The sequence below is a fragment of the Coenobita brevimanus genome, chromosome 27, assembly GCF_032717465.1.
Source record: "Coenobita brevimanus isolate Jiangsu-jjx chromosome 27, ASM3271746v2, whole genome shotgun sequence".
Lineage (NCBI taxonomy): Eukaryota > Metazoa > Arthropoda > Malacostraca > Decapoda > Coenobitidae > Coenobita > Coenobita brevimanus.
Window position 1 is genome coordinate 28,320,400 of NC_136980.1, and position 22,938 is coordinate 28,343,337.

Sequence of the window (22,938 nt, forward strand, 5' to 3'; positions counted from 1 at the left end):
TCTCCTGATTCTACTGACTATTAAAAATTCTTCGACTATCATCCTTCTAAGATGGAACGCATCCTATCAAAATCTCCTTTCTCCGAAATCTCCATTCTAGGTGATTTCAATGTTCACCACCACTTTTGACTCTCCTCTCCTTTCACTGATCCACCCGGTGAACAAGTCTACATCTTTTCAATCCTTACTGACCTAGAGCAGCTTGTACAGCACCCTACCCATATTCAGGACCGCCTTGGAGAAAGTTCCAGCATATTTGACCTCTTCTTTCCAAGTCTGCATATGCTGTTAATCTTTTCTCTCTGTTGGCCTCCTCCATCCACAAACTTATCACTTCAACCTGTACTATCGCTCCAGTAAGGCCTGTGGACCCTCCCAAGAAGTGACGGCTGTGACACTTTGGAGCTGCTGACTGGGAGGCCCTCAGACAGTACTTCTTTGATTTTCCCTTGAATGATTATTGCCTTCATGACCGAGAGCCATCTGAGTGTGCCTTGCTCATTACGGAGGTTATTCTCTGACATGGAAGCATAGATTCCTTTCAGTTATCCTGTGACTAAGGTAAAAAAAAACTTGGCTTACGAGTACTCACGTTTGTTCTAATGCTGTCCACAACAAGGAGAAGGCCTACAAAAGTACCAGGTACTGGAGCAAACCCACCCCTGAATCTCATCTCTTTTATATTTCTGTCTGGAATCATGCTAAGTCTGTTCTTCGCTCTGCTAAACATAATTACATTTGTACTAAATGCTCCAAGTTCTCCAACTCAATTTCGTCAGACTCCTTCTGGCGCGTTGCCAACAACTTTTCTAACAACTTTATCTCATCATCCTTTCCTCCTCTTTTCCACTCTGATGACTCTGTAGCTTTCCTTCTACTGATAATGCAAAACTCCTAACTCAGACTTTTTCTTCCAATTCCACCTTAGACAGTTCCAATCCTGTTAATCCGTCACTTTCCCCCACAGACTTCGTCATGGCTGACATAAAAATTTCCACTCATTTACTTTCTGCCATTATTGACTTCAATGGTAACAAGGCATATAGGCCTGATGGGTCCCCTCTTGTTGTCCTCAAGAACTGTGCTTCTGTACTTGCAGCCTGTCTAGGTAAAATCTTTTCCCTTTCTCTGCCAAATTGTGCCTTTGCTTCTTGCTGGAAGTTTGCTCTTGTTCAGCCTGTCTCAAAGACGGGTGACCATTCCTAGTCCTCTAACTATTGTCCAATTGCTATAACATCCTGTATTTCCTTTTTTTTTTTTTTTATTCCTAACAAAAATTTTTAAAGCACCTTTCCTTCTTTTCAATTGTCGGTATGGGTTCAGCCAGGGATGCTCCACTGGCGATCTTCTCACCTACCTTTTAGACTTCTGGTCATCCTCCATTTGTGCCTTCATCTCTAGTCTCCTTTCTGGTCATTCTATAGCTGTTGTTCCAGATGGCCACCATTCTTCTCCTAGAGCTATCTTTAGTGGTGTTCCTCAGGGTTCTGCCCTATCACCAACTCTCTCCCTCCTATTCATTAATGACCTTCTAAGCTGTACATATAATCCTATCTACTCATATACCGATGACTCGACTTTTCACCTTTCCAGTCGCTTCCCGCAACATCCATCTAAGCATTTATTTCAACAAACAAGGGATGAGGCTATGGCACACCTAATGTCTGACTTGGCTCACATCTCTGATTTGGGTAAAAGTGATCTTCTTGTTTTCAGTTCTTCAGTAACCCAATTCTTACATCAATCAACCCGACAAAATCTTTCGCAAAATACCAACTCAATCCTGCATCATCTTTAAACATACTTGGGGTTTCATTCTCTCAGGATTTATCTTGGAAAGAGCACATTGCCTCTCTTGTAAAATCTGATTCTAAGAGAATAAGTGTGGCGAGCCGACTCTGTGCCGTCTTTACCCACTCACAGTTGCTGACTATATACACGGGTTTTATTCGCCCATGTAGAGAGTAGAACTCTCACGTGTGGGGAGGCTCCCCACATACAGCTTTACTCAACAAGGTTGAGCCAAAGACTTTTCATTTCATTAACTCTACTTTTACTGGTTCCCTTCAACCTCTGCCTTTTGGCTGCACTGTTGCATCTTTATCTCGTTTCTGTCGCTACTTTAGTGGTCACTGCTCCTTTGAACTGTCTGCTTGCATCCCTTCACCACTATAGCTGGCGCTTAGCACTTGTCCAGCAACAAACACTCATCCCTTTTGTGTCCAGCTATCTAATGCAAGAGCAAGCGTTACACTCAGTCGTTCATGTTTACAACAGGTCAACTCTGAAACTGTCATTTTTGTCCGTATTTCCTACTGCGTATGACCTCCAGTCTTTCAAACGAAGTGTGTTCAGGCATCTCGAAATGAACAGATCTTGAATTTTGCTCAATTTTGTCTTTTTTTTTTCTTGGAGAAAACAATCTTTCGGGTTTCTGGCTTTTGGTTCCATCTTCCATGAATGATTAAATAAATAAATAAGCAATGATACACACACACACACACACACACACACACACACACACACACACATATATATATATAAAACCAGGCTAGCGTCAACCTCTCCTATCACCTACACCACAGGTTCACAACCACTGCACCAGATTGACTCTGGATACAGTGGCATCGACCTCACGTATTTAATGATAAATTTAGTATCTGGAAAACGTGCCGATGTCTTTTTTTTTTTTTTTTAGTTCGAAATAATCCACCATGATAAAAATTAAATTATTCCATATCAGATAGTTTAGTTTTGCTGTCGACTGATTGACCAAAGCTGCCCGGTAACCATGCAGCTGTGTTACGCTTGTGATTCATTTTAATACTTCACCAAAGTCTGAACCTAGATTTTAACCACAGCGTAGTAAAAACTTGTATGTTGATGTGACGCACAACACACAAATTTGTGTATACTATACCCCATACTATGAACGTGATTGCCCCACCGTGACTCGCAAATTATCACTTCGGTGTTTGGGTGACTGGACTATGTTACCTTTAGACTTTGACGCCACTGCTCCCCACCACAAAGGATACCAGTGTCACTGACGTGAACTGAGCCTGCCAGTATCTCGTTAGTACAGGAGATCGCTCTTGTCCTTGGATCTCAGAGAAACAAGACGAACTTGGTTTATATTCACGTTCAGCGGTGCCTCCTACAGTAGAATATCTATCTATGTATCTATATCTGTGTCTGTTTATCTACCTATCTGTCTATCTGTTTATCTATCTGTCTATCTATCTATCTGTCTGTCTATCTATGTAATATAAACTGAACATAAGGTAAAAAAAATTGGTATTAATCCAAGAATACACACCAACGTCAGCTTATGATGATGAGGAAGCTGAAAATTATGTAAAGATGTAGAGGAACCAATGAATAAGCACAAAACCCAGAAAACAATTGTGATGGGAGACTTGAATGAAAAGGTTGGTAAGAAAAGAGTAGGTGTGACTGCAGTGGGGCATTTGGAATAGGTATTTGGAATATTAGACGTGACAAGCTAGTGGGATTTAATGAAAAGAACAGACTGAAAGTGATGAGCACTAATCTCCCGAAAGAAACAAAGTAGGAGGTGGACTTGGAAGGTACCAAATAATGAAGTAGATAATGAAATAGTCTTCATTCTCACTGACAAAGCACATGCCGGAACAGTGTAAGACATAACTGCACTGAACTGAGTAAAGGTAGGAAACTATCTATGTATTACTAGATCTCCAAAGAGAAAGGGATAGGCAAATACCAAGGAGACAGCCAAACCTTGTAGCAGTGAGGAAGAAGGCAGCAGAATTTGGCTTGTTAATTCAGATAAATACTCACAGTTGATGAATGACGTAAATACCGACGCAGAACATATGAACGAAAACTTTACGAGAATAGTAAACGACGCAGCTTTAGAACTAGGAGACAGAAAACCACGTGGCAACAACAGCAGGCTCCCTAAGAGCACAAAGGAATTTCTAAAGAAGGGAAGGAACATGATTGCAAGGAAAAGACAAGGCCCATTGAACTAGCTAAACAAAAGAAAACTATCGGTAAAGCAGACGTGCTGTTTTTCCTGTGCATTCAAAGAAAACATGGAAACTGCATACCATACCCAATCTTGAGAATGTATGTCGATTTTGTTGAATCCATGTACTCCGAACCTCTATTTCTACTTTTTGGGGAGGTTGGCGTGACATCCAAAGAATCACTGGGGGATCACATTCTCCAAACATCGCATCATCGATGACGGTCCATTGTACAATGTGTACTAAGATATCAAAGCTGTATCTGCCCTTCTTTCACTCTTTCTGAGGATTTTTTTCTTTGGTAATTGGGCTGATCCTCTCTCAAAATTATGGCTGGAAAATTGTATCGAGTGGAAGACCTTTGCAGTAACCAGACGAACTCACTTGGGAAGCTTTATTCAGATATATCTTTTGTTTCTGACCTTTTTTATATTTTTCGTTGACGGGGACCCTCACAAGAATAGTCGGGGGACGACCATGCTCCTCAAATATCGACGTACAATTTCATCTTGTGCATTTACAAATTACATGGACACTACCCCAATCCTGCGATATATATGCTGGTTTTGTTTAAAACCGTGTGCTCTTATTCCCCTGTTCCTGTTAATCTTCTTTTTTTTTTGGGGGGGGGTTAAGGGGGGAGGGGGTTGACGCCCAAAGAAACATTGGAGGTTCACGCCCTCCAAATATCACATAATGGATGAGAGTCTTTTGCACAACATGTACTAAGCTATCAAAGCTTTATCTGCCCTCCCCTCACTAGTTCTAGAATTATTACTTAGGTGAGGGGGACTGACCCTCCCTAAAAGCAGGGGTGGAAAATTGTTCCCAGTAACCAAATGAACACACCTGATAAGTTTCATTCAAATTTTCCCCCCATTTTTGATCGTTTTTATTTTTGGGAAAGGGGCTGACTCCACAAAAATCATTGGGGGAGGGGGGTCACACTCTCCAAATATCGCTTTATGGATGAGAATACGTTGTTTAACATGAACTAAGATATCAAAGTCATATATATCCTCCTTCCCTTATATTGTACCCGTTATAGTTCTGGAGGGGCGTCGACCCCTGATAAAATAAAGGTCAAATTTTTAGGTAGTGAAGGACATTATCATGTAACCAGTCCAGCTGACCTGAAAAAAGTGTCATTGAAATTCATGTGCAAAAAAACATGATTAGAGAACTGTATATAGTGAAAGACCTTTCCAGGAACCCGACAAACTTATTTGGGATGTTTCATTCAAATCTATCAGACAGCTTAGGAGTTAAAGCACACACAAACACACACACACACACACACACACACACACACACACACACACACACACACACACACACAGCCTGATTATAGAGCTACGGTATAGGGTGCTTTGTCAAAAGTGATAGCCTACTATCCTGCTTCGTGGGACTGAAAAAAGAAGTGTGAAGATATTGGAAAGTTTATCATGAACAGACCTGAAGTAACTTTAAGGAATGGAGGAAGCCTGAAGGCAACCAGGTGGAGGTTTTGTACAGAAAAAAACCAAATGCCTTCTTCCAAAAACTCTCGTGGGGAAGTATCGAACAACAGAAATGAAGTGGTCCAAATAGTTATACTATGAAACAGACGTCCACACTGAAGATGAGGAACGTGTCCAAGCTGGCCTGGTGCGAATTTTGACACACTCTGGTAATATTGCACACCTTAGTGCTGTTAGAGATCTTCCAAAATGGCGATAGTAGCCCGTAGAGATCTCCCCAAATGGTGAGGATATGTTTTTACACCCCTGTACTCTAGTAGCATACAGAGGTCTCCTCAAATGGTGAGGGATACTCTTTTACAGCCCAAGCTAAACATTTCTTAACACTCTTAAGCAAATTTCGGGTGAAGTAAGTTGTCCTTGCTCTCGCTCGGTCAATAAAACTTTATAGTAACAGTACTGTAGTCGAAGAGTTAGTTCAGGCTGGAGAAACAGTGTACACGGTCATCCCCAGCATTTCGTTAGATGAGGCAGAGAACGCTTTGAGAGCAGTGAAGAAGGGTGAAGCAGCAGGTGGTAATGGTATCACTGCTGATCTTATATGAACTAGCAGAGTTATTTACGAAATAAGTAAAAGTCAGAGCTGAACTCAAATCTTGGAAAAATGAGCCCCTTCTGCTTCATAAAAAAAGGTGACATCAGAGGCCTGAAAAACTACTGTACCGTCCAATTAGTCTTGTACCCGTTGCGTACAAACTTGACAGAAAGTCCTAACAAATCGCATTAGTCCTGCCTTAGATACAAACCAGCAAAGAGAACAGGCAGGATCTGGAATATTCAGGTTTTAAATCAGATGGTAGAGAAAATTTCAGAATATAAGAAACCTTTGTGCATAGCAGTTGTTGAATATGAGAAAGCTTTTGATTCAGTTGAAACAGTTGCAGTGATGAGAGCAATTCGAGTACAACGTATAAAAGAAGATAATTAGTACTAGAAGATATTCATAAAGATAAAGCTCCATAAAGACAGCCAAAAAAAATACCAGTAAAGAAAGCTGCTAGACAAGGAGACTCAGTATTTAGATTGGGATGCCAAAGGAATTAAGATAAATGGTGAGCAATTGAACAATCTTGGATTTGCAAAAGGTATTTCCTCTTCAGTGAATCAGAGAAGGAACTGCAAGAAATTATAGGTGACCTGAACTAGTATTATCATTAACAATAAACTAATATTATTATTAACTGATTAATAATGATAATAATAATAACAATAATAATAATAATAATAATAATAATAATAATGATGATGATGATGATGATGATGATGATGATGATGATGATGATGATGATCATCATCATCATCATCATCATCATCATCATCATCATCATCATCATCATCATCATCATAATAATAATAACAATAACCATATACCTTGTGTGTGGTGATGGCAGGTGTCGTGGGTGAGGGCCAGGGATGTTCACCTGCTGACAGCTGGCCTTACCACCTACACCTCAGACAACAGGTCAGTTATACATAATTTGTTTATCTGCCTATGTGTCGATCTGAGCCATTATGTCTGTTTTTGCCTGTTTGTCCGCATGCCTTAACGTTTGCCTGTTTATCTTTCTGTCTCTTTGCCGGTATGCTTGTTTTGCTTGGTTGATAAATAGGGTCCTCCGATTGTCGGCCTTACCACCTACACCTCAGACAACAGGTCAGTTAAATATAAGCTCTTTGTCTATCTGCCTGTGTGTCAGTCTTAGCCTTTTTGTCTATTTTTGCCTGTTTGTCTGCATGCCTTAACGTTTGCCTGTTTATATTTTTGTCTGCCTGCCTGTGTGTGTGCGTTTTTTTTTTCCTTGGCTGATAAATAGCGTCTTCCGACAGTCGGCCTTACCACCCACTACTCAGACAACAGGTAATATTTAGCATGTCTCACATTCTCCAGTCGCTGTTTACCTGTCTGTCGATCTGTCTGTCTCTTTGCCAGTATGACTCTTTGTCTGTTGTCTGTTTTCCTCTCTGCCTACTTGCCTGTCAATCTGTCTGTCTGTCTCTGTCTATCTGATTGCCTGTATGCTGAAGGTGAGGGCGGGGGACAATCATATACTGACAGCCAGCCGTAACACCTACGTTTCAGACGACAGGTATGTCCCTTATTATCTCTACGCTTCACTTTTCCTCTTTTCATGTCTGTCCGGCTGCCCGTATTTCTGTCTACCTTATTATCCGTTTTTATGTTTATCTAATTTTTGTGGAACACAGTCCTACTTCCATTAGCCTTACCACCCACATCTGTGACTAAAGGTACTGTGATACTTTGCTTACTTCATTGCCTGCTTGCCTGTCTTCCTCTGTATTTGCCTGTCTATATCATTGCCTTACTGCCCCTCCTTTTCTGTCATCCACCCCTGCATTTCTAGGCCATTGACCTAACTGCATGTATAACAGTGAAAGAGGCAAGTTGAGGGTACAATACTCGAGATCAGTAGCTTCGCCTGTACACCCTGATACTGTACCAGCGAGCCACAGCACCCGAGGGGCCCAGCAGATGGATGAGCAGATCAGCGCCCACTGCCCCACCAACTGACTGGGGTTTATATTTACAAACTCTTGTGGACTTAAGTGGTAAAAGAGATTGCATCTGTATAAATACACTTCAAAGCCAAACTAAAGTAAATGTATTAAAGTGAAAATACGCAAAATTAAATTCTTCCTGTTCCACTGAATCAGTTGCAGTAAAAATTGGGCCAAGGTATTTTATGAAATTAGCCTCGATCCACCCCGTCACCCGTTGACCAGATTCCCGGGCCTGGTGTGGAGGTGTGAGGGTAGTGCATGCAGCGCTGTTGGCACACTGACAGGCCCTATACACGGGCGGGAGAGATAAGTGTGTAGTGTTATTGCCGTGCTGGTGACTGTTAGTTTCTCAGTTATGTTGGTGGTGATGGTGCAATTGCTAACACGTACCGCTGATGGGGGAATATTACCCCCATCATCATACGAATTGTTCCTGCTTACCACTTGCTTTTGCCCTCCGTTACGCTTGATATAATCTTTATAGTCCTTCCTGAGTTGGATACAACTGGTCTTGACACAGGAGTACATAGGAGTAGTACAAGTAATAGGAGGCCTGTTGCCCTCATAAGAGACTATCTGTTGGAAAAAATGTTTTTTTGAGTATGATCTAACCGATGTGTAAAGAAAGGGATAAAAAAAATATATGCTCTCCCCCAACCAACCACACCAACCGGTTAAACCGGTAAAAAAAAAACAAAAAAAAAACACCATGCTTGTTAAAAAGAACAAGCATGGAAAGTTTTATATAAGAGGAAGAAGAGGAACAGCTATGTACTGTGTGAGCTTAGTTCTACAGATCTGTAAAAGAAAAGCAAACACAATCGTCGAATGTTCTCGTTACTAAGCAAGCATCTCACAGTCGTCAGCATGCACTTCAAATTTGAAGTAACGCCGACCAAACCAGTTACACCCTATAGTCTTAAAATATTCGTCTAGCAGAATTATAACGTACCAATAGTTTTTGCACGAGCTACTGTTGCTGGTATCCTATTCCATCGTCCCACTACATGAATATTAAAATAATTTTTACCTGCGGCGATAGCCAGCAGGTCAATGAGTAGCCAACGTTCTTCTTCTTCTGGCGGATTTGTTAAAAGGAGGCCTTTGGAGACAAAAGTAGTACCATTTAAGGTATTTTGACACGGAAAATAGAGATCTGCCATCAACTGACACCTGAGATGGCGCCATCTAGCGACAACTCTAGTAAAAGTGCTTAATTTAAGCCAACTGAGACATAAAAGCGATCCCATATGTGGTTATTTGACATGGAGAATCCAAATTTGGTGTCAGCTGACATCTGTGGTGGCGCCATCTACCAGCAGCTGTAGTAAAAGTTCTTCATTTAAGCACATTGAGACTAACAGTGGTCCCATATAAAGTTTGACATGGCTAGTTACTTTTTACAGCAAACTATTTGAAACAAGAGCCTCGCCGCAGGTTCAAGAGCAATAGACGTTTTTCCGGTTCGGATAAACATGGCAAGTGCATTCTGCCATGTACGTAGAAACTTACGATATCTGTATCTTTTAATTTCCTTTTTCAGTTGCACTGATCAGGACGTGTTAACTTTAATTATTGCGGCTGGAGGGAAGCAGCTGCCACATTGGCGATGACGTCAGTATTCATACTGCAGACGAGTAGACGACACTCTAATCCCTCACACAAGACTTTCCCAGTAAGTGATAAGAGTTGTCATGATATTTACCGACATGGCCACCGTAGACCCAAACTACCCCTTTCAGATATGTTGTGAGGGAATACTTTTCGTGGTGTAAATGGGTGGTACCCCTGTTACGTAAGTAAATTGCAGTGAAATCGACTAGAAGTAGCTAACAGCTACACCATTCCCGAACGGTGCTTGTACCTCATGAGGTGGAAAGTGTTTAATGTATGGTGTACAGTATCAGTTGTATGAGTTTATATTGGTATTATGCTCATGAATGTTTAATAGTTGACCTCTTCATCATTAGTTTTCTGAAAGAACAGTTTCAGTAAGTGACTCTGAAATTGATAGTAAAGTACCTCCAGGAGGGTGAGACGAAATACCGAATCGGCGGCCATATACTGAATCAACACCAACTCGGCACTTTTAAGTACAGACTACATTCCAGCACTGTGAACTTCCGACGAGCAGCCAGCCACCACTGCTTTCGTTTATTCTCATTGGCTGGTACACAGAGGAATAATTTCCCATGTGTGCTTTTGTCTGTGCTCTTACACACTGGAACGAAACACTAGCGATTATTTCTCTTGCCACCGGGCATTCTTAGAGGTCAGAAATAAGCACAGTGTATGTAGGCTAAACGTAAACGAAGTCGACTATGCTGCCTCAGTTTAGTAGTGACGTCATGACCAATCAGAGGCCGTTTCAGAGGCACGTGATTTTTCAACTATTTTATTATTTTTTGTTAATATATCTGCATTTTTTTTTTTAATGGTTGGCGTAATTTACTGCATATTTTTTTTTACCTGTACAAGTATCTTACTTAGGAAAAAAAAGACAGGAAACGTCTATTCTACCCTTGTTCTCCAAATTAGTGCTCTATTTCTTACTTTTGCGTTTCACGCCATTACTTCTAGTTACAGTACCATTCTCTCTGCATTTCAAACAAATTATCACATCTAACGTCGTCAGATTTGCTAAGAAAAATATTTGTACTAGATCTCCTAGTCGTCGCTTATTTAGAGAGAACATATTTAGTTTCTTTGGTCATTATTCGTCGGGTAAATCCTCAGTCTATATGGTAACACCCCTACGAGCCACAGATGTGACTCTTCCACCCTCCCGAACCTGAGATTATGTCAGATCCACCTGATTCTCCTGGTGGTGTATCTCACCTCTCTTACCCTACCCCCATTGACCTCAGGGATTGGACTGTTGACAGGTATGTCACTAGCTTTCCATCTTTTCACCTCTCTATAGCTGCTTAAAGCTTGTGTATAACTTTCATCAAGAACCTTACCTAACAAAGTCTTGTCATGCCTGAAACTGGCACAAATATCAACAAACATAACAACCTCCTTTCTATACACAGACTTTTTACCCTACTATTGACTCATGTAATTTACTGAGACTAACAGAACCAACGTTCAGTAGTTCTCACTGTGACGTCAGACTTCTCTCTCTCTCTCGTTTTTATTTCAACATTCTTCGGTTTTTACCAGATGTTCCTCCACTGTTCTCAGTACCTCCAGCCTTCTTTTTTCCTTCTCCCACTTCCTTCTTCCTTTTCGTTTTTCTGTATCCTTCTCTCTTTCCCCCTTTTATCTGTGTGTCTTCCTCTTGTCTCCCTTCTTTCATTCATATATTTCTCTCTCCTTTACTCTCTCTGTCCTGTCTCCCATTCCTGCTTCTGTATTTCATTCTCCTCCCTCCCATAAGCCTGTCATTCATTCTTCTATTTCATTTTTTCTTTGTATTCTCCCCTGCACTGCTTCCCTCCCTCGTACATTTCGTATATTTTCTTCCTTTCTCTCCCCTCCTTTTCTTTCCTTCTTCCATTTCGTATTTCTTCATATTTCTTCCTTTTTATCTCAGTTTTTTCATCGATTTTCTTTTTCCTCCTCTCCCTCTCCCCCTTTTAAAAATTCTTTTAGTCCTTCCGTTTCCCTTCCTCTCTCTCTTGCCATTCAGTTAAACTGCTTGCTTTTTACCCCTGACTTTCTTGGTTCATCGATTTTTTCTTCACATCTTACTTCCTATAATTCGTATTTCCTAATTTTCCTGTCTTTCCTTTACATCCTCTATTAAACATTTCGCCCTTCTTTCCCCACTCCTTTCAACTGGTGTGTCATTCCCCCCCCCCTCTCTCTCTCTCTCTCTCTCTCTCACACACACACACACACACACACACACACACACGCTACTCTCTGTCTTCCCGTTCTTTTTTACATTTTATGTATATCTTCCTTTTTATTCTAATTTTCAAAAAAAAAATTTATACATTCACCCTTTTCCCTTCTTATCTCCTCATGTCTCTCCTCCATTCGTATGCCTTTCTTCTGTCATTTCTTCTGAAGTCTCCCTTCATATTTCATCATCTTTTTCGGCTCTTTTCGTCCTTGTCTTCGTCTCCTCCCTCTTCCTTTTTCAGTTTCATATCTATTCATTTTCCCTCCTTTTCGTATCCTTTCCTTTTGCTCCTTATTACTTTCGCTCTACCCCCTTTCCCTTCTCCCCCCTTCCTCCTATGTCAAATTTACTTGTTTTCAACCTTCTTTCGTCATTACTCCTCTCTTCCTCTTTTTTTAATTTGGTATTTCTTTCATCCTCCTCTTTTCCCTCTTCCCACGCGTAATTTAACCTGCCACCCTCAGAGGCCAAAGTTTGGATTAAATCTCGGTAATCAGTAAGCCACTCGAACACTTGCTCCTCTCTCTCTCTCTCTCTCTCTCTCTCTCTCTCTCTCTCTCTCTCTTCTTCTTCTTCTTCTTCTTCTTCTTCTTGATGTTTCGCCTTCCCTGCTGTCTCTCTCGGCTTTAGTGAGTTTGTGGTGTAAGTGAAATACCTTCATGTTTTTCCCGTCTCACCGCCAATATCCCAGGAAATGGAATGAAGAGAGAAGTTGTTGACTGGGCAATTTATGTTGGCCGAGGTTCTTCACTTTTTGTACAAATTATGTAAATACAGTATACCATCTTGCTTAAGTTATTCTAATTAGGGCCGACAGCTGACGTATATGGAATGTTCCTGACTTGTCTGGTTCCCTTTCATATATTGATGTCCCCTATATTAGGTTGTGCCTCGACTGACAGTCAGCAGGTGATGAGTGCAGGTATGTAATGTAGAAAGGCATTACATATCTGCAGTCGATGGTGTTCTGTTAGTCGAGGTATTTTTACCATTAGTGTAGGTCTAGCTATTTGTTTCTGTAGGATTTAGTATAGGTTAGCGATTTGTCTGTTAGGTGATTAGTTTTAGGGTCTTTAGATTAGTTTTTCTTTATAATATAAGGTATAAAAAATATCTATCTATCTATCTATCTATAGCCCGACGCCCTAATCCCGCAAAGGGTGGCCGCAGACAAAACGCCTCCAAGTCACTCTGTCACCCACCATTTGACTCCCCTCCCCCCAACTCACTCCCCCCTCCCTCATATACCTCTCAACTCCATCCCTCCACCTCATCCTCGGTCTACCCCTCCCTCTCCCTCCCTCCACCTCACCTACTGTACATACACCCTCTTAGTCAGTCTTTCATTCTCCATTCTCTCCACATGTATATAACCAAGAAAAAATAAAAAATAAAAAAAATAAAATTAAAATTATTATATATATATGTACGTTTGCATGAAAGTGTGTCTGTATGTATGCATGGAAGAGTGTGTGTGTGTGTGTGTGTGTGTGTGTGTGTGTGTGTGTGTGTGTGTGTGTGTGTAAATGTATATACATATATATATCGGCCTTAATAACCAGGGGCTTCGGGCCCAATGGTTGATAGGCCAAAAAAAAAAAAAATGGGCAATTACTGAAGGGGTAGGTGTGGTAATTAATGAAGGGGTAAATGTGGGAATTACTGAAGGGATAGATGTATCGTAATGGGTAGAGGTATGTGTAGAACCTCCAGTGCCTTGTGTCTCAGTGTTTCACCTCTGCATTCAGCAATGGAGACTAAAATACCTTATTATTATAGTCCTATATACCATTGGTTTAACTTGTCATTGCACATTCTTATCTATCTTTGTCTACGAGTACCTATCTGTCCATCTACAGTATCTGTCTATCGTTCTGTCTATCTATACACACACACACACACTCACACACACACATATATATATATATATATATATATATATATATATATATATATATATATATATATATATGTGTGTGTGTGTGTGTGTGTGTGTGTGTGCGTGTGTGTGTGTGTAGTGGGGTGTTATCGTATCGGTGGGGTATTATCGGCATTTTTTAAAGTCAGAAAAAGGTCATTTTCCACATGTTCATATTTTAGACTGAGTTTCTTATGATGATGGTTTAATTTGAAATAAAATTTGAGTTCATTGTGTTGCATATTGTTGACTGGCGAGAAGAAATATGAAAGATATCCCAAAGACTGAAGATTGTACTGAAAAAAAAAAAGAATAAATTGTGTCTGGGACCCGGAGAGCCCACTTGGATCAAACCTATATACCCTGTGTATACTGCGGAGTATCTAAGGTAACTTTTACCTCTAAACAGTTATGTAATAACTTTCTCCAAGACTGAGTAATATCGGCTTACCTGGTGGGATAATAGCTATCAGTTTAAATTATATATTTCTGCCACTGGAGCCAAATTAAATGCTCGTGAGTGATTGGTACTAATTTGTAAACATGTATACGTATGGAAGGACGGAGAATTACGAGTATATTGAAGATGATCTGGCATTCGCTGAATTAACAGAGTAGTCAGATGAGAAATCATTTGTATTTGTAGCAGTCTCTTAGGTCCAAAGCCAAAGACGACGGAAGTAAAAGCAGTAACACAGAGGAGAAAACAGGGAGAACGGAGAATGGAAACTGTATGGTGACCACAGATTGGGAGTTAAATTAAGGAGGCAAAGTGTTGACAGTATTCAACTATAGCAAACGCCACTGGCCTACACAGTAAGTAGGGCGGATTCTGAAGAAGACCGACGAGCAAACTGACAAGTTCATAGTGAAATAGAATACAGAAACAAGTAGTAAAGAAGAAGATCTATTACATTTAAGGTGTAAAAAGTCAGAAGATCATTACGCCACTGACAAAAAGTATATTGTGTGAAAGCTGAGACTATTCTTTCGGTAAAAGAGGAAAAGTGTTTAAGAATGACTTTGGGCCACTGATAATTCGGTGAACGAACGAAGTTAAAGAAAATAATGCACTGCGAAGTGATTTACTGCCAATTTATGTGCTGCTTATGGTTAGGGGAAAGTGTTTAGATTATAAGGAACAAGATGCTTTAAAACATTGAAGCTGTGAAGTCTTTGACCTGTGTATTTTCTCTACAGATCAGTGATATGTGATTTACGGTTCTTCAGCACTTACCCATAAAGTCTGTTTTCTATCCTTAAAAATTACAAAATAAATGTACATTTTTTTCTCTCTATTCGTGGATAAAGAAAAACTTTCTGATGTATGTGAATTGAAGTGGGACTAGTATCCTATTCTTTTTGAAGACATTATTTTCTTCAGAGATAATATGTATTGCGTAAAATCACATGTTTTGCTGGGGGAAGCAGCCTAGGTATATAGATAGATAGATAGATCTATGAAGATTATACAAAACAATCACTTTATTATGCTGTTGTACCCAGCATGCTTTTATTACCCCCTTCATAAGGAAATCTCGGCAGGGGTTTTGACATTGTGCCAGAATTTGTTTTAACTTTATGAGAAAAGGTTTTGGGCATACATCTTTAAAATATAGTATATATGTAGTTTCCTTATATACTTTCCTATCATATATATATATATATATATATATATATATATATATATATATATATATAGATAGATAGATAGGCAGATAGATAGATAAAAAGATATAGACAGATAGATAAATAAATAGAAAGATAAACGGTACTATAATCCTTTGTGTGTGTGGGTATGGGTGTTTGGGTGTGGGTGTGTGTTGAAGCTAAACCTGGAAAAAATATTTTGGTGAAACTTGGCAGGATGGTTGGAAGTGAGTCCCAGATGGGCCAGTTTCAGTGTCATGTCGGTGTGATGTATTCTGAAGAGGTGTTTTGGCCTCTCATACTTGTCTCAGGTATTACAATAACTGCATGTGGAAGAGGCAGCGGGACATTTCCCTGGAATTTCATACGTCTTTGCAGAGAATGAGACAGAAAGGGGGAGGGGGTTGAATATTTGCACTCCGGTGTCTTTCATTTCATTGAAGCTACGAACAAACTGTTTTATTCAGCAGAAAATGGTGGTAGCTGTAGCGGTGGTGGAGAGGGTAGATTTGGTGGTGGTGGTAGCTGCGATGATGATGGTGGTGGTGGTAGCTGTGATGGTGGTGGTGGCGATGTTGATGGTTGCTGTGATGATGATGATGGTGGTGGTGGTAGCTGTGATGGTGGTGGTGGCGATGTTGATGGTTGCTAGATGATGATGATGATGGTGGTGGTAGCTGTGATGGTGGTGGTGGTGGTAGCTGTGATGATGATGATGATGGTGGTGGTAGCTGTGATGGTGGTGGTGGTGGTAGCTGTGATGGTGGTGGTGGTGGTGGTAGTTGTGATGGTGGTGGTGGCGATGTTGATGGTTGCTGTGATGATGATGATGGTGGTGGTAGCTGTGATGGTGGTGGTGGTGGCGATGTTGATGGTTGCTATGATGATGATGGTGGTGATCTAGATGGTTGTTGTTATAATGATGATGGTGGTGGTGGTGGTGGTGGTGGTGGTGGTAGCTATTTAGAAATGGCTGTCATTTGAGCAAGTGCTTTGCGATCCTCTTGAGCCAAAAAGCACTTGCCCAAAGTGATGCATGGTTCAGAGACAACTCTAATTAAGACAAGTGCTGAGCAGCCTGACAGGGCCCAAATGCTTCATATATATATAGATGCTAGTGCTTGCCGGCAGAAATGTATGGGACTGCTAATAATCTAATAGCCTTTCCTTCACAAAATTTTTACAAAAGCTATTATGTTTGTTTCCCTACCGTTATTGAGCTTACGATGACCAATAATGACGAAAAAGTCGATTTTTTTTTTTTTGTTGCAAATTTTTGTGTGTTTTGATTTCATACAATTTCGCGCCGTCGGGTCGCGCACGATAGTCAAAATTGTTGTCTGGTATTTTTCCGACACTCCCTGGACATATCATGACCTAATGCAAAGAGTTAAGTCAATATCTATTACCGTTCTCGAGAAAAAAACAGACAGATGCAGTGACAGACACATACACGTACGCAACTTGACTTTCTATACATACATACCCACACACACACACACACACACACACACACATACACACACACACACACACACACACCGCTTGCTGGTGCAGTGGTAACATTCTCGCTTGCCAACTGGTGGACGGGAGTTCGCGCCTCGCTCAGGTTGCGAAAAGTTTCACTGACGAAGTGGGTGGTTACTGTCCCTCTTGAGCAAGGGGACGGGTGTGTGTGTGTGTGTGTGTGTGTGTGTGTGTGTGAAGGTCATAGCCTTGCCCTTAGATCGGACTATATGAGCTCTCAGCTCCCTTCCGGGAGGGTAAAAGCTGACGATTACGACCATCAAGTGATCCTGACCGACCCGGTGAATTACACACAAACAAAATAACAAAATAGCTCGAACAGCCTTAATCCAATTTTCACCAAAGTTTTGAATACTTTAGGGTATTCATATATATATATATATATATATATATATATATATATATACATCCCCACAGTACGCGAGTTCAGAGTATGCAATCCCCCATGTACGCGAGGACCTATTTATTTTTTTTAGTGTATTTTTTATTAGTATGCGAACTGAATTCTTTGTATGCGAGATGGGCAGTGAAGAGTGGCCCAAATCCAGGGTTACCCCGATTACGTGACATTGCCCCCCCAAGAAGCAATAATGGTTACTTACGCTCCACCCACCTTGTGATGTTGATGCTACTCACTTGTCACATGATACCCATATGCTCCGCTTGGAGTGTGGTGAGGTGAGAGTCCCAGCAGAGGAAACACGTGCACAGAGGGTACACCCACTGTTCCAGGTACGTCCCCGTGTACTCTGAGGCTATTTTTTTTTGTGAGCCAGGATGTCCGCCTTCTCCTCCAGGAAGAACTGCATCACCCATGCCATGAAGATGCAAGTCATTAGGACGAAGGAGAGTGGAAAGGGTAACACGGCCATTGGCAAGGAACTAGGCTTGGCAGAATCGTCCATGCAAACTATTATGAGCTAACAGGGAGACCATAAAGAAGATTGTGAAGACATATGGGACAGTGGCATTGGACGAGAGATGCAGGCTGACCAACCAGGCTATAATTCTTATGGAGTGGTATCTGGCTACATTTATCCTGAGGAAGGAGAAGGAAGGAATTCCACTGAAAGGGTGCTACATCAGGGACCAGGCCAAGATTTTCTACAAAGCTGCAGCTCTGAAGCTTGCTGTAAAGAAACCATTTAGAGCCTCCGTGGGATGGCTTTGCTGCTTTCTGAAGAGGAAGGAGCTACGTCATATTCGCCTCACATGGGAGCATGCATCAGCTGATGAAATGGTGGCCAGGGATTATCCAGCCATCCCAGAGGGGATAATCAGTGAGGGCAGCTACAGCAGGGATCAGATTTATAACGCTGATGAAGCAGCCCTATACTACAAGGCTATGCCGAAGTATACTTATATTAGTAAGCACTAGCGCCAGGCCTGGGGCAGAAAAATCGACAAGACCTTATCAGGCTCACACAAGATGCGTCCTGTTGTGGTGCATTACCGCAGCACACCCCAGATGTTACAAGAATCTACGCTGCATGGATGACAGCAGGGTATACTGGTACAGCAACTCCAATGGTTGGATGATGAGTAGCATCACTTCCGAGTGGCTGTTGTGGCATTTCATCCCTGATGCCTTGGCAAAATCCCGAGGACTTGGCATCCCCTTCAAGGTGCTTCTCATCCTTGACAGTGCCCAAAGTCATCCAACCTGGCTGGCAGACCTCAGGAAGGAATGGAAGATCGTTTTTCTGCCCCCAAGAACGACCTCTCTCATCCAACCGCTAGACCAGGAGCTGATTGCAACAGTCAAGCAGCTATACCACCAACGCCTCTACAATCACCGCAGTAAGACTGACAGCTGTGAGGAACTGCAGGCAATTCTTGACTTGAACACAGTTGTGAGTGATGTCATGGACGCCGAGGATGGTTTGGACTCGCCACCCGCTTCACCCGTTTCATCCTCACCACGCACAGCACCCGCACAACCAACTTCAACTCCTGAGAAGACTATTAAGGCTTTTTGGCGGTCATTCAGCCTCAAGGATGCCATCACTCTCTTGTCCTCTTGGGCAGATATAACCACTGCAACATTTAACCATGCTTGGCGCCTCCTCATACCGCAACTGTGAAATCGTACCAGGCAGTGGCTTTCAATCTCTGGCCACTGCCGGGGCAGCCACTCTCACAAGTGTACAAGCTGTGCCCGGGTTTCAGACTGTCTCGCTGGGGAAGATCAGGGGTTTACATTCGGCAGCAGCACAGCAGGATCCCCAGGAAATCGTGTAGCGAGTGGACAAAGGCGACGCAGAGCAGGAGATCGCAGCAGAAAAGGTAGCAACACCAGTGATGAAGAGTGACGATTTGTCCATGATGGAGGTCAGCCGGGTACTGTGTGCCCTTGATAAATTCAAGGAAGAATTCAGGGACATCGAACGCTGTCAGTTGCGAATGGAGGAGGTGATGTCTTCACTGGACAAAACCTTCCGCTACTACACCGACAAGTACAACCAGGAAGTAATCATACGGAAGCAAACACTAATCACCCGTTACCTTCGGCTTGAACAAAGTGAGGAATCACTCCCTTCAGCATCAGAAGAGTCATATCCTGAGGAGGATCAAGAGACTGATTCGATGTCTGAGGTGTCAGAAATAGACTTTGAAGGGTTTATGAACGAAGTGAGTGCATTAGGTAGTGAAAGCGTCGAAAGTGCCGGTGACAAAAGTGGTGAGGAAGGTGGTGTGTTGGGTGGTGCGGTGGGTGATGCAGGAGATGCACGCTAGGTGCCTCATCCTGCCTCGGATCCTCATGTTACCTCCATCATGCCTGTTGTCCTCCTGGGTAAAGGTGAGCAGCCATATTGTTGTTGGTTTAGTTAAGCCATATCTTTGTTGATTTACCTAGTAAAGCCATAATCTTGTTGGTTTACTTTATCTTTGGTAATATGTCTTAGACAGTTTCCCTGTATAGTACAATACTTAGGTCTGAAAGACCTCTCAAGGGTTGCCCATGAAGGGGGATGCCTCCCATATGTAATTTTTCCCGTAAGTTTATGTATTCACAGTACGCGAGTTCCTAGTATGTGACGTCCTCTGCTGCCCATATACTCGCGTACGAGGGGGATGTACTGTTTATATATATATATATATATATATATATATATATATATATATATATATTAGAGTAATAGGTCAAAGATCAAGGGCTCAGGCTAGATCGATCTCTGATAGAGCAAAATAGGTATTTCTAAAATTCTAGCAGAACTTGGAGAAAGGGTTGAGAGTAAGGTAGGGATGAAAAGATTCAGTTTCGGGAAAAATCTTTGAAAGGTGAAGGTGACAGGTCAGAGTCAAAATTCGACCCAATGTGTGATTGTTATAATAACTTGAAGGAGCTTTGATCCGATTTCAACGAAATCTGGCGAAACGGTCGCAGGTGAAGCAAGAAGTGAACTTCTTTATTTTTTACATAATATTATGTCAAAGGTTAAGGTTACAGGGCAAGATGAACTCAGTAACAGACTTTATCCAGTCTGAACCAAGCTTTGGGAAAGTGCCGAGAACAGTCAGTCAAAGGTCGAGCACACAATGAAAGGTCAAATTCCACGGTGACAGGGCACGGTCAACTAGTGATGATCTGATTTGAACCAATCTTGGTGGAAGGGTCAATGGTCAGTCGAGAACAAAAGTACTTAACCATGAGTTTAACTGAAAATCAAAGGCCCAGCTAGATCAAAGTTGGAATCGTGTGTTTGTATGTGAAGGAAAATAATCAGAACAGTGGTTTGCTTTGAATCAAACTTGGTGGATGAGTTGATGATCATTGAGAGGTTGTCTTTTGATTTCCTTTTTTTTCTTTTAGAACAATAGGACAAAGGTCATGGTTATAAACCATTTAACTTACACAGTTTTTGCCCGATGCAGACTAACCTCTATAGAAGGATTCTTGCTGAACCAAAGATAGGGATATCGATTTTGTGAACAATCAGATGAATGCCAAAATCTAATAGACAAGTCGACGGTGAAAGTCAGTTGGCACAGTCATCTCAAACAGTTCTGATCTTATTTAAAATAGTGTTAGTGAACGAGTTATGGGTTAGCTAAGAATGAAGAAATTCGATTTTGAATGCAATCATTGGCAGGTTAAGGTCATAGGGCAAAGTCAAATGTATGGGTCTTAGGCTAGTTGGTGTGCTCGAGCTTCGTGCTCTGTGAGTAACCCTTTTGCTTTCAGTGTGGTACTTTTTTTTTTTTTTTATAAATAAAGGCCTCTAGTACAGATAAAAATCAGAAAAATTATTCTTTTCAGCACTGTAAAGCCTTTTTTTTTTTTTTTTTTTTTTTTTCACATTCGCTTTCCTACCTGGTGATTACTTCTTCAAATTAGGAAAGAAGAATAACTCTGCTCTGGAAGGATTACTGTAGCAGGGGATATCAGAATCACGCACTACAGTTATCGTTACATCGCTCTTTAACAAATAATGGGTTTGTTTTTCCGTGAAACATAATTCATCTGTAACGTTCTTGACTTAGCAGATTAAATAACATCTGATCCTTATCGAATTACTTACCATGTCTCATCTAGAGATTTGCCTGTATGATATTCAGGCCCGCCTTCATACACTATTTTTACACCCGCGCTTGCTAAGCAAGAGCAGATGTTATATTTTGGTTACCGTTTGTGTGTTCTTACCTTACCTAATTGTTCTTACCTAATTGTATCTTTACAGGAATGAGTCAAGCTCGTACTGTCCCGTGTCTTAAACCATATTTGTCGTACATATTCTTAAATTTGTGAATTGTTTTGGCACACACTATTTCATTCGGTAGTGCATTCCATTGATCAGTTGCTCTGTTTGGGAAACTGAATTTCCTTACGTCTTTATCGCCTCTCTTCTTATGCAGTTTTTTGCGGTGTCCTCTTGCTGATGCTTTATGGATGTTAAGTAATCATTTATGTCTATTTTCTCCTTCCCTGATATGCACTTATATAGCATTATCATGTCACCTTTTTTCCTTCTCTCCTGTAGTGTTGGTAGATTCAGTTTATTTAGTCTTTCTTCGTAGCTTAGGTCCCTTAAGCTTGGTAGCCTATCCATCTTGTAGCGGCCCTTTGAACTTTTTCAATCTTGTCTATGTGTTTTTTGAGATGAGGACTCCAGACTACTGATGCATATTCCAGGGTTGGTCTAATGAATGATGCTATTATCCTTCTTAGCATGTCTTCATTTATGTATGTGAATGCTATTCTCATATTCGCAAGCAGTGTATACGTGTTCCGTACCTTCTCGCTGATGTGGTCAGCCGGAGATAGTCTGTTATTGATAATCACACTTAGGTCTTTCTCTCTTTCTGATGTGTATAGGGTTTTATTTCCTAACTTATTATCCCAATCATGCCTTTTTCCACTTTTACCAAACTTGATTACGTGACACTTGTCCACACTGAATTCCATTTGCCATGTATTACTCCATTCATGAAGTTTATTTAATTCTTCTTGTAGCTCTTTACAAGAGTCTGTGTTAGTAATTCTCCTTTGTATTTTTGCATCATCTGCAAACATATTCAGATAGCTCTCATTTCTAGTGTTACTGTTTATATCATTTATATACACTAAAAACATGATTGGTGGCAGCACTGAACCCTGTGGTACTCCACTAGTCACTTCTTTCCATGATTAGTTTCCTCTTAGTACTGTTCTCATTTCCCATTTTATGAGAAAATCTTGCATCCAACAAAACAGTTTGCCTCGAATTCCTCCTTGATGGTATAGTTTCCATAAAAGTCTTTGGTGTGGTACTGTGTCAAAAGCTTTCTTGAAATCTAAATAGATACTGTCCACCCATCCTTCTCTTTCCTGTATTGTGTTTGTTACTCTGTCATAGTAGCTCAACAGATTAGTTACACATGACTTTCCTTTTCTGAAACCACACTGTCTTTCTGTTATCATACTATGTTCTTCTAGATGATTTACCCAAGTTTTTC

At 41.1% G+C, this 22,938-nt stretch overlaps 1 protein-coding gene across 1 annotated transcript in view; it reads left to right on the plus strand.

The window, feature by feature from the left end:
* The window catches only part of LOC145394523 (uncharacterized), a 191,345-nt gene that overhangs the window by 39,380 nt on the left and 129,027 nt on the right, over positions 1–22,938 (plus strand). Inside the window, exon 3 of the mRNA XM_080268363.1 lies at positions 6,925–6,995. Within this exon, the coding sequence (XP_080124489.1) occupies positions 6,925–6,995 (71 nt within the window). The remainder of the gene's footprint in view (positions 1–6,924; positions 6,996–22,938) is intronic.